At 62.3% G+C, this 17,803-nt stretch overlaps 1 protein-coding gene across 10 annotated transcripts in view; it reads left to right on the top strand.

The window, feature by feature from the left end:
* Window positions 1-17,803, top strand: part of MYT1L (myelin transcription factor 1 like) — a 462,697-nt gene that overhangs the window by 432,059 nt on the left and 12,835 nt on the right. For all 10 annotated transcript variants that reach the window (XM_076000516.1, XM_020288690.2, XM_076000518.1 and 7 more), the window contains exon 22: window positions 9,558-9,649. In XM_076000516.1, the coding sequence (XP_075856631.1) occupies window positions 9,558-9,649 (92 nt within the window). The remainder of the gene's footprint in view (window positions 1-9,557; window positions 9,650-17,803) is intronic.

Raw genomic sequence — 17,803 nt, 5'->3', positions numbered from 1 at the left:
TGTCTCCTGCCGTGGACAGAGCTGCACGGGGAGCAGGAGCGGGGCTCTGGCGTCTTCCACGCAGGTCCCGAGGCTGACCTCTCTCCACAGCCCGAGGGAGGGAAGGAGGGCCCCGCTGGGCAGTGCTCAGGTCTGGAGGGGCGTCTTTCTGGCTCCGCAGGGTGAGACCTGCCCACAGTGTCCCCTAATGCAGGGAGGTTGGGGAACGCGGTAGGCCTGGGAGCAAGCAGAGGCGCAAACCTTACGCGGTCCCACCGTCCCACCACACTGAGCAGCCACGGTTTTCACAGAAACGTTCGTAAACATTTGGCCAGAGTGCCCTGAGGCCTGTATAGTTCCATTTTAGAGAGGAGGACACTGACTCGGAGAGGAGGTCACCTGCCCCTGAGCACCCTGCCAGGGAGGCGAGACGCTGGGAGTGTCCAAGGACTGCACGGTCAGCCCCCGTAGACCGTCTGCGCTTGCTCGCACTGCGTGTCTGGGAGGCCTGGCCCAGGACGCTCACGGTGCTCGCGGGGCAGCGCTGGGGAGAGCAGCTTGCCCACTGGGCCCACTCCAGCACCACCGGCTCTCCAGAGGGAGACCCGTCCCGTGCGGGTGACGCCCTGGCCCTGGCCCGCATGACTGTCCCCGCGCCTGCCAGCTGCGTGGAGCAGAGGAGCCTTGTGCCCCGTGTGGAGGCCACACCGTAGGGCAGAGGACGCTGAGGAGGTTCACCTTGTTGTCCACTCGGGACCTGCTCTGGGGACAAACACGAATTCCACGGCATCAGGGAATAGAACCCCACGTGTCCAAAACTCTGGTCACCGCCATGCACAACCCACGGGCCCTGCACCTCAGGAGTGGTCCTCCTGACGCACTCTCACACCCGGCCCTCGGCACACGCCGGTGGGCACTGCGTTGCCCGCAGAGCCTCCCACACAGCCCTGAACCCGCGAGCCCCGGCTGGTCTCTGACCTGCTCAGCAGGGCCCCACGGCGAGCGGCTCTGAGCCGCTACGGCGCATGTCTGCAGGTCGGAGCCAGCCGGGGCTGAGTGGGGCCTGTGCGCCGGCCGGAGGGCGGAGTGTCCTCGCTGCGCACTCACCTGGCGCCGGGCCTGGCAGAGCCCAGTGCCTTGAGCGCCCGACACTCGGGCACGAGTCCTTGCTGGCCTTCGGCCCACGCTCTCAGCGGATGGAGCCCCCATCCTGGCCATGCAGGCCCTCCCCATCCAGTCAGCTAGAACAGAGTCCCCAGCATGTCCCCAGGCACACTCGGGAGATGGGGGACTCGGGGTGACTTGGAAGGCTGCCCTCTCCATGGGGTTATGCAGCCAGGGGCCAGCGCCTTTGAGAAAATAAGAATTTCAGTGCAGTCTCTGCCCCAGGAGACTCAGCCTGCTATAGTTTCATAGGGAAGACCAAGATACCGACAAAATCCACGGCTCGTACCCGCAGGATCACTTCCATCTCCAGGAAGCCGATGGAGAATCTGAACTCATAACAGCTATAAGGTCCCATGTGTGAATTAATCTAAATTAAATGAACTTTGAAGTCCTCATAATCCATGTGGAGCTGAGACTAGCACGCAGATCTTTTCGCCCTGCCAAAGACCTTCCGATAAGCGTGGTACCACTTGATTCACAGGGGAGTGGTAGGTTTTCAGGAATGTGGCAGATTTTTAAATGGAATCCTATTATAACATAGACAAATACTACAAATGTGTGTTTCCTGTGACCTACCCAATTTCTGTCTTCTCCACTGCGTGGCAGGAACTTAATCCACATAAGCCAGGTCACTGCGGTCCTCTTCCCTCCAGGTGTCCCCTGAGGCCCCTGCAGCTCCTGCCTGGTATCCGCCACAGGTGGGCTGTCCCTCCACGTCCTGTGCCCAGAGGGAGAGGCTGACCTCCATCGAGGCCAGGGCCTTCCTGACTGAGGAAGGCAGGGGAGAGGGCTCGGGCCCCCAGATCTGGCCTGCGGGACCCCACTGGGGAGCAGGAGACCCTCCAGCCGGCCCAGCCCGTGTGCTACTCACACCCTACAGCCTTTCTCCTCCCTGCACTCCCCGCTCCCCTGGGTCCCCCGTGTCTGCGCCCCTCACACCTCTCCTCTCCCCCTCGTCCTCCCTGGGGGTTCTTTAGCAACTGCTCTGATGCGACCTGTCCTTCCAAATCCGTGGCCGATATGTGACGTTCCTTCTGCCTCCGGGCCCCAGCATCCAGAAAACTAAGCCTTTGACCCCAAAGCCTTTACTCCGACTTTCACGTCTAACAACTGTTTTTGAGGCAGCGAACGCTTCTGGTTCTAGCAGAAATGGTGTGAAATAAATGGAAGAACAAAGCACAGGTCTGCCCAGGTGCTGAAGAGCGTCACCCGCACGCTCCAAACCTCTGCCGCAGGGACTGGCCCCGGCGTGCTGCGCTGCGTACGGGCCTCCCGCGGCCAGCCCAGGACCACAGTGAGGACGCTTGGACAACAGCCGGAAGCTCCCTTGTCGCAGAAAAGATGACCTCACAAAGGCCACGCAGGGCTCTGTGGGTCACCGGGAGCTGCGCCCCGAGCCTGAGGGGGCGCTACAAGCTGGACTTCCGCTAACCGCAGCCAGGACGCCAGAGGAGCCTTTGTCTGTCGAGGACTGAAGGGTCGAGGCTGGGTCCTTCCTCCTGCCCACGAGCGGTGCAGCGACCCCAGCCCACACTCGCCCGCAGCCCCGTTGGCAGACGTGCTCGTGCAGGTTCTGTCTTAAGAGCCGTCTGTGTGGGTGTCTTTCTGCTGGGGTTGCTCAGCTGCAGAGCTGGGCCCAGCTCGCGCCCCATCCTCCCCCAGCGCGGCCCTCTCTGGGCTCTGAGCTCCCTGTCCGGGCCGGCGCCGCCTCTGACACATTCCGACCCTGCTCCGTCCGCCTTCCGAGCACGGTGGGGCCAGGAGAAACGTCGTGGGACCGCGATTTCCCTGCTCAGGCAGGCGTGCGACTACCTAGCCCTGGAGAGACGTGGGGAATGCCCAATCAAGTCCACTTTGCAGGTCGCTGGAAGGACGGGTTGGGCCATGCACACAGGGTGCATCGTCCACAGATGCGTCGTCCCCACTTTCTCCCTGTCCTCTCATGGGCCAGATTGGCCCAGGGCTTCCCAGCTCTGCCCCTGGCCCCGGCGGGAAGCTCCGCACGGAGGACGCCATCCCAGGGCCCAGGCCTTGGGCACGGCGCAGCCCCTTAAAACCTCCCACTTAGCAGGACACAGAGACCTCCAACAACACTGTCTCACAGGTGGCCAGGATCCCAGAGTGCCCACAGAAGCCTGGTTCCCCCGTAGCACAAGCAAGAGGTGATGGGCGCAGGGGATGCACCAGAGAAGCTCGGCCACTGCGAAGCTGGCAGCGCCCGGCTCCGCCCGCCCAGGCCTTGTCTGCTCTGTGCTGTGGCCGAGCTGTCCCCCTGGGGCAGAGGTGCCTCTTCTGAAGACACTTCCCCTCCCATAGCTTGAGATCACCCCGTTTGGCACAGAATTTCGTAGGGGTCGGGGGACCCCAAGTTCTGGACCTTGAGTTGGAAAGGGACCAGAGTGGCAACCCCTCCACTGAGCAGGAACCTCCAGGGCCCGAGCCCAGCCTCCGCCCCTGCTCACAGCCCCTGGGGGCACGGAGTCCCGGGCGCCAGCCCACAGACAGCTGCTCGGGTGGGCGCGGGCGTGCAGCCCAGAGACCCGTGACACCGCGCCCACGAGTCCTCACTGCTGACACTCCCCAGGGTCGGAGTCCAGGCACGATGAGCGTAGTGCTGTGGCATACAGTGACAGTGCTGGCGTGGTGACCGTGCGTGCACTGTGCGCGGAGTGTGTTGCGTCTCACACAAGTTACACATCACATGCTGAGAGTTTTATACTAGTGATGGTGAAATAGTGAATAGCCAAATAAATAAGATATCCTAAGAGTAAACCTTAGTTTAAAGCAAACTGCCTCTGGATGTGCAGAACTGGTCTTTCTAGAAATCAGCCGGGATTGGGTTCTGCTGAATGCCGGACATCCCTCTGGCTGGGGCCGCGCGGTCCCGGGTCTTGGTCTCTAAGGACGTTCTCATCCCGCTGCCTCCTGGGCCGGGCAGAACCCGAGGTCCCTGCGCACACAGGGCCACTCTCTCTCCAGGGACAACCCCTGCCCCCACATCCTACTAACCTCGACCTCGGAAAGTTTTACTTGTTTAGCTATTTTCAGCTGCGATGTTCTCCAGAAAAGGCCGCTTCTGGGCTGATGTCCGATAAAAACACCAGGCCTCCCCGAGCTCCTTTTGAAGCCCTGCAGAGCTTCCCTGCGGCCCACTTGGAATCCCTCCTCTGTCCTGGTGCCAGAGGTCTGGGCCTGGGCAGGCGGGGAGCAGCCTGTTAACCGTTTGCTGCCCGCAGCCGCCCAGCACTGACACTCTGTGGCTGCAAACCTGCGTCAGATGCAGCAAGTTTCAATTAGAGAACTTTCTATGATGGGCTGCTGGGTCTTCTTTCAGAACTTACAGGATCACTGCCCGGTAGCTGCCCTGGGTGTACGTCCCTGGCAGGAGGTGGGGAGCAGACTGTCCCCCAGGGCCCTGGGCGGGCTCTGGCCCCCAGCTGCCAGGCTGCCCAGCGCAGAGCACAGCTGCGCCAGCAGGTGGCAGAGCCGCCCGGGGCCCAAGGTCTGGGCCAGGCTGCCCACAGGGTTCACTTCCAAATTTGACCCGCACTGGCGATGCAGTCAGCGGATCGGAATGGGAGGACCGAGTGCTGGTGAGTCTGCACAGAAGGCATCGCTCTCCGGTCCTGCCTTCATTTCCTAATTTAGTTTCCCAAACTCTCCCGCAGTCCGTAGATAGCACCGTGGTCTGCCATTCCCGGCTGGCAGCTTTGCTAACTGCAAACTGAAAACCGCCAAAAGCCAGAGTCTGGCGCAGGTGGGAGTGTGCGCTCAGACCGTCCCCAACAGGGGACACGGGCCCTCCTCCTCGGACCCTTTGCTGAGTGCTCCGGCTCTTATCTTCTCTCTGCACTTAGTTACTTGCACATACCCTAATCCTGACTGCTTTCAAGGTAGGACAGCGTGGGCGGGGACATACCTCATACATGTGACTCTTTAAAGACACTTACTGTGGGATTTTTCAAAAATCAAGCCCTGAGGAGCCTCTGCCCCTCCCAGCGGAGCCCCCAGAGGGTGTCCAGGGTGCCCCAGTGGCCGTCCCCGTTCCCAGGCAGGGCGGGCCCCCCAGTGTCCTGGAGCGGAGACCCCGATTGGACCTGGCCAGGCGCCAGCCCTGAAGTCGTCTGGTGGCCCTCAGTCCCCACCCAAGGACTGGAGTGCCCGTGTGGGCAGGGCAGGGACGGCCACGCGGCCACAGCCACACCTTCGAGCTGCTCACACACTCGGTGGCACCGTGACGAGAGGGGACCGCGGTTCCCTGAGCTCGGGCCGAGGGGCAACTGCACCGGGCACGTGCTCGCCCTGTGAGCCTGGGACTTGGCTCACCCTGTACCTTGGCACCGCCCTGCGCCGTTGTTCTTGGCTGCTGCTCTCAAACTGCGAAAGTATTTGCTGGAAATGTCCTTGGCTCCGCCACACCGCAGCTCCCCTGCACTGTACCCTGCTGGCTCCACCCGGATCCAGGACAGGAGGGAGAGGGAATGGAGAGGGACAAGCGGGGAAGGAGGAAGACTCCTCCTCCCCTCCTGAGAGGGTCGCGCTGCCGGAAGCTTCTGGAATCCCTGAGGGCGGTTAAGCCCCTCAACCGAGAATTGCACAGCCCCTCAGAATGGCTCCCCACGGATGCAGTCAACTTCACCGAGCGCTTCTGAGTTTCACCTGGTGATAAACAGCGCTCGGCACGGAATGATCGTCTGCCTCGGGCCCCGCAGGAAATACCTGAGCTCAAAAGCGTCGCGTGAAGCCTTGTTGATGGACGGAGCAGTGGGACTCTCACCTGCCAAGCCTCAGTCTATCTCATTTAAAGGAAAAGCAGCCCCACCTGCCCCGCGGGCGCTCCCTTGCGGGGAAGGCGGCTGGCGCCCCGGAGGCGCGGCGCAGTGCCCGGGGCGGGGCCTATGGCGCGTGGGCGAGGGGAGCCGCTCTCTGTCCCTCCGCCGTGGGAACGTGGGGACCCAGGCCGAGAGGAGCCACGGAAAGCTGGCAGCCGAGCAGAGGAACAAAGAATAACACGGGCCTGAAAGGATGAAACAGGAAAGCAGAGACGGGCTCTGCCTGGGGTGGGGCCAGGAGCGGCAGTGGGTGTCCTGGGGGTTCCCAGGGGTCCCCGGGGCTGAGGCGTGTGCCTCCCCTCCCAGGGCCACACCGGAAGGCACCTCAGAAGCCGCGGACACTCCGGTGTTCCGACTGCGCGGAGCCAGGACGGCACTGTGGCTGGCCCCTGTGTCCACACAGCAAACCCCGGACGGGGCTCCTGTGCCGGCACCACAGCGTGGAGGGGCAGGCGTGGGGCTGAGAGCGAGGAGAGAGCCGCAGACGGCGACACTCCACCACCAGGACCAGCGTGGCGGGGAGGCCCCTCCAGCTGGACGTCCACACCGGGCACAGCCACTCCCCGGTCACCGGGCCCAGCTGCAGGAGGGTCGACTCCTCGGAAGGCCAGGCCTGGGGACGTCGGAGCACGGGGCTGTGACTCCACAGGGCGGGACAGGCCCCCCCTCTCCAGGTTGGCCCCCTCACACCTGCCCTCTGCTGTTGTCATGTAACACCCTTTTCCTATAGCCAGTATTCAACATGCTCCTATCCAGTAGGGTTTTGTAAAATCTCCATTTTACAAATAAAAACACTGAGGCGTGGAGAGCCCGGGGCGTGGCCGGCGGTGAAAGTAGGGCGTAAGCAGAGAGAGCCTGATGGCAGAGCCTGTCCGGGCTCCCCTGAAGTTTGCAGGTTCTATGTAACAGGACCCCCGGGAAACGTGCCTGGAAGGGCCCTCGCAGGGCGCCCTGCGACTCAGCGGGCTCCTAGCCCGTGGGAAAGAGTGCAGGTTTGCCCTAAAGGGCCTCCCGTGAGCATGTCCTTTAAAACTCTGCAGCAAGACCGCCAAAGAGAGAGCAGGGACAGCTACGTGCTCCCAGAGAGCCGGGGTCAGGGGAGGGTTTCTGCAAAAGCTGAATCTTGGAGGAAATACAGATTACGGGGCGGGGCACCTTCCGCCCTCTCTGGTTAGCGTTTTCCCTGAAGACACTCGATCCACAAATGCTGCTGGGACGCCTGGCTGTGCCTGGCAGGGCGCCCGAGAGCAGGGGTAGGGGAGCCGCCCCGACGCGGACAGCCCCATCCTGCAGACCAAGCGTGAGGGCAGGGCGCCGGCCCGGGGCACACGGGCACGGCCGCGTGGAGAACTCACGAGTGGACAGTGGGGACCCCGTGAAGAACCCGCCAGGCCACAGCAATGATTCGTTGGAATTTAGCGGATATTCTGACGTATCGACTACATGCAAATATCAGGTCAAAAAGACCGCTTAGATCTTTGGTGTGGACAACGGACAAGGAAATATTTGTTAGAGATACGGTTTCCTCAAACATGACCACTAATGGCCCCACCAGAAAATGTGTTAGAAAAATGTGTCTGAAGAGATATGTAGAAAGCTTCGTGATACTGACGCAGACATCAGAGACGTTTCTAATGATCCTGTAGCCTGCCTGTGCTGTTAAGGGCTGTGGCTGGACACGGACATGGACACACCCTCACGCCATCACGACGCCATGCACAGGGTTCATCTAACACGCAGTGCACGAGCAGAACACAACGTGCACATGCACGTGATGTCACGCGTGTGGAAGGTGTCCTCGCACCAGTGCCGTAAGTGGCCCGCGCACAGCGGTGACGACTCCCGTCGGGGTCTGGCACGGCGAGGCCCGGAGCCCTGGGAGTGAGGGTCGGGGTCGGGTCAGGGCAGAGGCCCGGAGCCCTGGGAGAGAGGGTCGGGGTCGGGTCAGGGCAGAGGCCCGGAGTCCTGGGAGAGAGGGTCGGGGTCGGGTCAGGGCAGAGGCCCGGAGCCCTGGGAGAGAGGGTTGGGGTCGGGGTCGGGTCAGGGCAGAGGCCTGGAGCCCTGGGAGAGAGGGTTGGGGTCGGGGTCGGGGTCGGGGCGGAGGCCCCGGGTGGCCGAGGCGTATGAGGAAGCCACGCCGGGCTCCGCAGAGGAGGGCGCGGGACGGAGCGCACCCTGCCCTCAGCACGCGAGGGAGAGACAGGGATGGTGGCTCCACACCGGCCCCACGCAGCCCCGGGGAGCTCATGGGTCCTGGAGCAAAGAAACCAACCGTCGAAAATGTCACGAGACACCTCGGAGCTCTCAAAACACACCCTTTAGTTGGTGATATCAGCCAACGGGCTGAAAAATTAGGTGACTAAGGATATTGTGCCTGGGTGTTTGCCTCTAGGAATCACCCCAAAATAGTCCACTGGGGGAGGGGCAGGGGAGGGGTGAAGCAGGACCTGCCGAGCCCGACGATGAGACCCAGGGTGAGTCGAGGGTTCTGCTCGCTCTGCCTTTGTGAGTTTGGATTGTTGGATCCACCTTTGCGCAGGTTTGATGCTTTCCACCGTGAGGAAGCTTTTTAAAGCAGTTAGAACTCTATGAACGTCCCAACAGCTCTAAACAGTGAAACCGAAGGGCAGGTCTCCCCCCTCAGAGCCTCAGCTCCCGAGACCCCCCAGGCCCCCAACCCCAGCCACCTTCCCACGGCCAGTCCCCTTGGCCTGCACCGATGCACACACAGTCGTGCACATGTCTGCCCTGCGCATGCACCTGGTCGGCCGTGCACACATAATTGTCCTGCTAATGCACATGGTCGGCCGTGTACATAATCGCCCTGCACGTGCACGGCTGGCACACAGTAGGCAGTGCACACGATTGCTCTGCACATGCCCAGCTGGACACAGTCGTGCATGGCTGGCACACAGTAGGCTGTGCACACAATCCCCCTGTGCGTGCACATGGTAGGCCGTGCACACGATCGCTCTGCACATGCCCAGCTGGCACACACAGTCGTGCATGGCTGGCACACAGTAGGCTGTGCACACAATCCCCCTGTGCGTGCACAGCTGGCACACGGTAAGCCGTGCACACCATCGGCCTGTGCGTGCACATGGTAGGCCGTGCACACGATCGCTCTGCACATGCCCAGCTGGCACACACAGTCGTGCATGGCTGGCACACGGTAGGCCGTGCACACCATCGGCCTGTGTGTGCACATGGTAGGCCGTGCACACGATCGCTCTGCACATGCACAGCTGGCACACAGTCGTGCATGGCTGGCACACGGTAAGCCATGCACACCATCGGCCTGTGTGTGCACATGGTAGGCCATGCACACGATCGCTCTGCACATGCACAGCTGGCACACACAGTTGTGCATGGCTGGCACATGGTAGGCCGTGCACGTGTCCACCTTGTGTGTGCACAGCTGGCACATGGTAGGGCATGCACGTGTTCGCCCTGCATGTGCACGGCTGGCACACGGCTCTGTCTGATGGCAGCTGCTGTCACGTGTCCTGAACACGGCTGTTCCTCTGCGGCGGGCTCTGCCCAGGCCTGTGGCTAATAGCGTCTCCTGTCTCCCCCCAGCTTGTCCGGGTGCCCGAGAGCCACGTCGGCGATGAAGAAGGCGAAGCTGTCCGGCGAGCAGATGCTGACCATCAAGCAGCGCGCCAGCAACGGTGAGGCGCCCGCGCTCGGAGCTGGCTGGGCCATGCCCGCGGCCCTGCGTCCTCCTACGTGACAGTGACAGCCGCTTTTTCTAGAAAGCAGGGGCAGGAATAATCCCCGCTCCTCAGCTCGGGAAAAAGAGCCGTCTTTCCCAAGCCCTGTCCCGACCTCACCACGCACCAGAACCCAGTCCCCAGGGCCCTCTCCAGCTCCCCAGAATCCCCCTTCCCGCCGCTGCCCCCCAGGCCCTCATGCCTGGCGCTGCGGGGGGGCAGCTGGGCTGGAGGACTCCGCGGGCGCAGCCCCTCCCTCCCCCATCACCCCTGCAAGCCGGGCACCAGATCTCGAATGCACTGCCACGGCCCCCTCCCCCCAGCGCCTCGTGCCCGCCGGTGCAGGCGTGCGCCCTGCTGAGCCCGGAAACACGGGCTGGGGGAGGACGGCGGCGACGGGGCCACAAACGCCCTCCTGGGCTCCACACCGGCAGGCCTCCCGCTCGCCACAGTCGGTTTGTTTCTCAAGATCAATACTGTGAGCATGTGTGCGGTCACTCCTGGACCACGCAGGGCAGAGGCGTGGAGGCGTGTTTGCGTGCTGAGGGCGTGTCCTCGCAGAGGGGGACGAGCCTGGCTCCGCCTTCCCCTTCCGCCCCCCGACTGTGAATGCGCGTCCTTCAGTGGGCTGTTTAGTGCCTTGTTTTCCGTACTTTTGTGCTTTCTGTTGTGATTCTGCTGCTGGCACTGGCCCCAGACACAGAGTCAAAGCGTTGGGGGTCCCCAAGTGCCTCGCAGGGAGCCCACGCGTGTCCCCAACCCCGACCGAGGCGCCGCACGCAGGCAGGAGCGGCCCTGAGCTCGGTGTCGGCGAGGCTGCGACACCTGCCGCGTGAGTGGTCGTCAGAGACCCACCTGGAGCAGGTGTTCACTGACGGCTGACACCGACGCTGGCCCAGGGGCTCGCAGCACCCACCCCGTGTGTCCCTGGGAGCGGCGGCTCCGCTCTCGCCGACTCCCGCGAGCACGGTCGGACTGTGACTGGGCCCTCAGCCCTCTGGCCGCCCTCCCCGCAGAAGCTCAGCCCCATGGGCTCTCGTGAAGCAGAATCTCAGGCCCCACTTGCAAGACGCGTCCCCAGCTTTGTGTTCCTAAAAGGAAGCTGCAAAGCTCTGTAGCTCCCAGAAGTGGGTCGCCTGGGCTGCGGGCTGTCAGTGCATGGACCCCCACCCCCGCAGAGCCCGGAGCCCAGGCTGTGTCTTTGCCCAGGCCCACCCCCAACAGCGCTGACAGGAGCGAGAACATGAGCAGGCCGAGCTGGGGCGCGGGAGCTCCACGGGTCTCTCGTCCTCTGACCTCTGGCGCGGTGACTGTCCTCAGGTCCTTCGTGGCCGCGGTCCTGGGAGCCGGGGCCCCGCCCCTCTTCCCTCACATCCGGCGAGGTGTGTGGGAACCAGAGGAGTCAGACAGGCTCTGCCTGCCAGAAGTTCCCGCTCCACTGCCCGATCTTTCCCAAATGACGGTGGAGGGAGCCCAGATCCGAGACTCGAGGACAGCCAGGGTCCCCTCCTCTCTGTCACCAGGAGCCGAGGTCACTTCCAGAAAGAAAGCACTTACTAAGCTCCGTCCACGTGCCTGGCATCTTCCAAACACGTAGTCTAGTGCCTCGGCCCCAGACAAGCCGCTGGCAATGCTAAACTCCTCAGACAGTTGCTCTGGGCCCGTGGTCCTTGTCACTGTGCTCCGTGGGCCCGAGTCCGCATGCAGGCCCCAGACATCGGGCCCTCTCCCATTCCCGCCAGACACAGCTGGTGGCACAGAGAGCCAGGTGCGGTCCTGGAGGGTGCAGATACGCAGGTGGCCGTGGATCAGAGGAACCACCCACTGTCCACCCTGCCCGGCCCGCCTGCACCCAGTTCTCTGCGTTTGCTCCCAGCTGCTGGACACGGCTCGCACCGTGCTGAGTTTCGGGACAGAAACTCGGGGAGGTGCCGCGCTGCGCTGGGAACCCACGTGTTTATCTCCTCTGACATCCGAAACAGCCGCACTGATGTCCCACCCCACCCGTGAGGGGAAGGTGACAGCCAGCGTGGTCTCTGCTCAGCACAGAGCGCTGGTCTTTGGGAGCCACCAGGAGCCTAAACGAATCAAAATCTCCTGGCCACACCGCGCAGATTTAAGTAGGACTGTTCGGTGGTTGGTTGCTAGCGGGCAGGTTTCCTGGCTGTGAGACGCGCCCACCGCTGGCCAGTCCTTCACCACAGCAGGCCCGGCTCTGTGGGACGTAATTATAGGAGTCTGGCTCCAGCCTGACCGTCTGCATGGTGAGGTTCAGTGCAAGGGCCAGGCCGGGCCCTGCTGGTGCCACCCTAAGGCACAGACACCAGCCAGGTGGGGACCTGCTTCTCCGGGGTCCCTGCCCCGCAGCGCCCTGACAAGGCTGAGGGGGCCGGCGTCTTCGCACTGGCCAGAAGCTCTCCTGTCCCTACGCTGAGGTGCCCATGCCCTGGGCACTGGCAGGATCGTCCAAGGGGCAGGTGGACAAGGACTGCCCTAAGGAAATTGGTCTCCAGCCGCCAGTTCCGCAGCCCTCCCTCTCTCCGGGATCCTGTGGACCCAGAACCCGCCAGTTCCCCAACTCCCTCCTCACGAAAAAGCCCATGCGCCAAGCGAGGAAGGCAAACCCGCACATCCCTCCTATCTCCCATCACTCCCGCGTGGAGGTCAGAGATGAGAGGTCGCAGGGGACCAGTCCCAAGAGCATGGAGGTCAGAGATGAGAAGTCGCAGGGGACCAGTCCCAAGAGCGTGGAGGTCAGAGATGAGAGGTCGCAGGGGACCAGTCCCAAGAGCGTGGAGGTCACAGATGAGAGGTCCACAGGGGACGAGTCCCAAGAGCATGGAGGTCAGAGATGAGAGGTCCACAGGGGACCAGTCCCAAGAGCATGGAGGTCAGAGATGAGAGGCCGCAGGGGACCAGTCCCAAGAGCATGGAGGTCAGAGATGAGAGGTCGCAGGGGACCAGTCCTAAGAGCATGGAGGTCAGAGATGAGAGGTCCACAGGGGACCAGTCCCAAGAGCATGGAGGTCAGAGATGAGAGGTCGCAGGGGACCAGTCCTAAGAGCATGGAGGTCAGAGATGAGAGGTCCACAGGGGACCAGTCCCAAGAGCATGGAGGTCAGAGATGAGAGGTCCACAGGGGACCAGTCCCAAGAGCATGGAGGTCAGAGATGAGAGGTCGCAGGGGACCAGTCCCAAGAGCATGGAGGTCAGAGATGAGAGGTCGCAGGGGACCAGTCCTAAGAGCATGGAGGTCAGAGATGAGAGGTCCACAGGGGACCAGTCCCAAGAGCATGGAGGTCAGAGATGAGAGGTCGCAGGGGACCAGTCCTAAGAGCATGGAGGTCAGAGATGAGAGGTCGCAGGGGACCAGTCCCAAGAGCGTGGAGGTCAGAGATGAGAGGCCGCAGGGGACCAGTCCCAAGAGCATGGAGGTCAGAGATGAGAGGTCACAGGGGACCAGTCCCAAGAGCATGGAGGTCAGAGATGAGAGGTCGCAGGGGACCAGTCCCAAGAGCGTGGAGGTCAGAGATGAGAGGTCCCAGGGGACCAGTCCCAAGAGCATGGAGGTCAGAGATGAGAGGTCCAGAGGGGACCAGTGCTAAGAGCATGGAGGTCAGAGATGAGAGGTCGCAGGGGACCAGTCCCAAGAGCGTGGAGGTCAGAGATGAGAGGTCGCAGGGGACCAGTCCCAAGAGCGTGGAGGTCAGAGATGAGAGGTCGCAGGGGACCAGTCCCAAGAGCGTGGAGGTCAGAGATGAGAGGTCGCAGGGGACCAGTCTCAAGAGCATGGAGGTCAGAGATGAGAGGCCGCAGGGGACCAGTCCCAAGAGCGTGGAGGTCAGAGATGAGAGGTCCAGAGGGGACCAGTCCCAAGAGCATGGAGGTCACAGATGAGAGGCCGCAGGGGACCAGTCCCAAGAGCATGGAGGTCAGAGATGAGAGGTCGCAGGGGACCAGTCCTAAGAGCATGGAGGTCAGAGATGAGAGGTCCACAGGGGACCAGTCCCAAGAGCATGGAGGTCAGAGATGAGAGGTCGCAGGGGACCAGTCCTAAGAGCATGGAGGTCAGAGATGAGAGGTCCACAGGGGACCAGTCCCAAGAGCATGGAGGTCAGAGATGAGAGGTCCACAGGGGACCAGTCCCAAGAGCATGGAGGTCAGAGATGAGAGGTCGCAGGGGACCAGTCCCAAGAGCATGGAGGTCAGAGATGAGAGGTCGCAGGGGACCAGTCCTAAGAGCATGGAGGTCAGAGATGAGAGGTCCACAGGGGACCAGTCCCAAGAGCATGGAGGTCAGAGATGAGAGGTCGCAGGGGACCAGTCCTAAGAGCATGGAGGTCAGAGATGAGAGGTCGCAGGGGACCAGTCCCAAGAGCGTGGAGGTCAGAGATGAGAGGCCGCAGGGGACCAGTCCCAAGAGCATGGAGGTCAGAGATGAGAGGTCACAGGGGACCAGTCCCAAGAGCGTGGAGGTCAGAGATGAGAGGTCGCAGGGGACCACTCCCAAGAGCGTGGAGGTCAGATATGAGAGGTCGCAGGGGACCAGTCCCAAGAGCGTGGAGGTCAGCGATGAGAGGTCCCAGGGGACCAGTCCCAAGAGCATGGAGGTCAGAGATGAGAGGTCCAGAGGGGACCAGTGCTAAGAGCATGGAGGTCAGAGATGAGAGGTCGCAGGGGACCAGTCCCAAGAGCGTGGAGGTCAGAGATGAGAGGTCGCAGGGGACCAGTCCCAAGAGCGTGGAGGTCAGAGATGAGAGGTCGCAGGGGACCAGTCCCAAGAGCGTGGAGGTCAGAGATGAGAGGCCGCAGGGGACCAGTCCCAAGAGCATGGAGGTCAGAGATGAGAGGCCGCAGGGGACCAGTCCCAAGAGCGTGGAGGTCAGAGATGAGAGGTCCAGAGGGGACCAGTCCCAAGAGCATGGAGGTCACAGATGAGAGGCCGCAGGGGACCAGTCCCAAGAGCATGGAGGTCAGAGATGAGAGGTCGCAGGGGACCAGTCCCAAGAGCGTGGAGGTCAGAGATGAGAGGTCGCAGGGGACCAGTCCCAAGAGCGTGGAGGTCAGAGATGAGAGGTCGCAGGGGACCAGTCCCAAGAGCGTGGAGGTCAGAGATGAGAGGTCGCAGGGGACCAGTCCCAAGAGCGTGGAGGTCAGAGATGAGAGGTCCAGAGGGGACCAGTCCCAAGAGCGTGGAGGTCAGAGATGAGAGGTCCAGAGGGGACCAGTCCCAAGAGCGTGGAGGTCAGAGATGAGAGGTCGCAGGGGACCAGTCCCAAGAGCGTGGAGGTCAGGGATGAGAGGTCGCAGGGGACCAGTCCCAAGAGCGTGGAGGTCAGGGATGAGAGGTCGCAGGGGACCAGTCCCAAGAGCGTGGAGGTCAGGGATGAGAGGTCGCAGGGGACCAGTCCCTAGAGCGTGGAGGTCAGGGATGAGAGGTCGCAGGGGACCAGTCCCAAGAGCATGGAGGTCAGAGATGAGAGGTCCAGAGGGGACCAGTGCTAAGAGCATGGAGGTCAGAGATGAGAGGTCGCAGGGGACCAGTCCCAAGAGCGTGGAGGTCAGAGATGAGAGGTCGCAGGGGACCAGTCCCAAGAGCGTGGAGGTCAGAGATGAGAGGTCGCAGGGGACCAGTCCCAAGAGCGTGGAGGTCAGAGATGAGAGGTCGCAGGGGACCAGTCCCAAGAGCGTGGAGGTCAGAGATGAGAGGTCGCAGGGGACCAGTCCCAAGAGCGTGGAGGTCAGAGATGAGAGGTCGCAGGGGACCAGTCCCAAGAGCATGGAGGTCAGAGATGAGAGGCCGCAGGGGACCAGTCCCAAGAGCGTGGAGGTCAGAGATGAGAGGTCCAGAGGGGACCAGTCCCAAGAGCATGGAGGTCACAGATGAGAGGCCGCAGGGGACCAGTCCCAAGAGCATGGAGGTCAGAGATGAGAGGTCGCAGGGGACCAGTCCTAAGAGCATGGAGGTCAGAGATGAGAGGTCCACAGGGGACCAGTCCCAAGAGCATGGAGGTCAGAGATGAGAGGTCCACAGGGGACCAGTCCCAAGAGCATGGAGGTCAGAGATGAGAGGTCGCAGGGGACCAGTCCCAAGAGCATGGAGGTCAGAGATGAGAGGTCGCAGGGGACCAGTCCTAAGAGCATGGAGGTCAGAGATGAGAGGTCCACAGGGGACCAGTCCCAAGAGCATGGAGGTCAGAGATGAGAGGTCGCAGGGGACCAGTCCCAAGAGCGTGGAGGTCAGAGATGAGAGGTCGCAGGGGACCAGTCCCAAGAGCGTGGAGGTCAGAGATGAGAGGTCGCAGGGGACCAGTCCCAAGAGCGTGGAGGTCAGAGATGAGAGGTCGCAGGGGACCAGTCCCAAGAGCGTGGAGGTCAGAGATGAGAGGTCGCAGGGGACCAGTCCCAAGAGCGTGGAGGTCAGAGATGAGAGGTCGCAGGGGACCAGTCCCAAGAGCGTGGAGGTCAGAGATGAGAGGTCCAGAGGGGACCAGTCCCAAGAGCATGGAGGTCAGAGATGAGAGGTCCAGAGGGGACCAGTCCCAAGAGCGTGGAGGTCAGAGATGAGAGGTCGCAGGGGACCAGTCCCAAGAGCGTGGAGGTCAGGGATGAGAGGTCGCAGGGGACCAGTCCCAAGAGCGTGGAGGTCAGGGATGAGAGGTCGCAGGGGACCAGTCCCAAGAGCGTGGAGGTCAGGGATGAGAAGTCGCAGGGGATCAGTCCCTAGAGCGTGGAGGTCAGGGATGAGAGGTCGCAGGGGACCAGTCCCAAGAGCGTGGAGGTCAGAGATGAGAGGTCCAGAGGGGACCAGTGCTAAGAGCATGGAGGTCAGAGATGAGAGGTCGCAGGGGACCAGTCCCAAGAGCGTGGAGGTCAGAGATGAGAGGTCGCAGGGGACCAGTCCCAAGAGCGTGGAGGTCAGAGATGAGAGGTCGCAGGGGACCAGTCCCAAGAGCGTGGAGGTCAGAGATGAGAGGTCGCAGGGGACCAGTCCCAAGAGCGTGGAGGTCAGAGATGAGAGGTCGCAGGGGACCAGTCCCAAGAGCGTGGAGGTCAGAGATGAGAGGTCGCAGGGGACCAGTCCCAAGAGCATGGAGGTCAGAGATGAGAGGCCGCAGGGGACCAGTCCCAAGAGCGTGGAGGTCAGAGATGAGAGGTCCAGAGGGGACCAGTCCCAAGAGCATGGAGGTCACAGATGAGAGGCCGCAGGGGACCAGTCCCAAGAGCATGGAGGTCAGAGATGAGAGGTCGCAGGGGACCAGTCCTAAGAGCATGGAGGTCAGAGATGAGAGGTCCACAGGGGACCAGTCCCAAGAGCATGGAGGTCAGAGATGAGAGGTCGCAGGGGACCAGTCCCAAGAGCGTGGAGGTCAGAGATGAGAGGTCGCAGGGGACCAGTCCCAAGAGCGTGGAGGTCAGAGATGAGAGGTCGCAGGGGACCAGTCCCAAGAGCGTGGAGGTCAGAGATGAGAGGTCGCAGGGGACCAGTCCCAAGAGCGTGGAGGTCAGAGATGAGAGGTCGCAGGGGACCAGTCCCAAGAGCGTGGAGGTCAGAGATGAGAGGTCGCAGGGGACCAGTCCCAAGAGCGTGGAGGTCAGAGATGAGAGGTCCAGAGGGGACCAGTCCCAAGAGCATGGAGGTCAGAGATGAGAGGTCCAGAGGGGACCAGTCCCAAGAGCGTGGAGGTCAGAGATGAGAGGTCGCAGGGGACCAGTCCCAAGAGCGTGGAGGTCAGGGATGAGAGGTCGCAGGGGACCAGTCCCAAGAGCGTGGAGGTCAGGGATGAGAGGTCGCAGGGGACCAGTCCCAAGAGCGTGGAGGTCAGGGATGAGAAGTCGCAGGGGATCAGTCCCTAGAGCGTGGAGGTCAGGGATGAGAGGTCGCAGGGGACCAGTCCCAAGAGCGTGGAGGTCAGAGATGAGAGGTCCAGAGGGGACCAGTGCTAAGAGCATGGAGGTCAGAGATGAGAGGTCGCAGGGGACCAGTCCCAAGAGCGTGGAGGTCAGAGATGAGAGGTCGCAGGGGACCAGTCCCAAGAGCGTGGAGGTCAGAGATGAGAGGTCGCAGGGGACCAGTCCCAAGAGCGTGGAGGTCAGAGATGAGAGGTCGCA

Source organism: Microcebus murinus, chromosome 3 (genome assembly GCF_040939455.1).
Source record: "Microcebus murinus isolate Inina chromosome 3, M.murinus_Inina_mat1.0, whole genome shotgun sequence".
Lineage (NCBI taxonomy): Eukaryota > Metazoa > Chordata > Mammalia > Primates > Cheirogaleidae > Microcebus > Microcebus murinus.
This window is presented reverse-complemented; position numbering and strand designations above follow the sequence as displayed.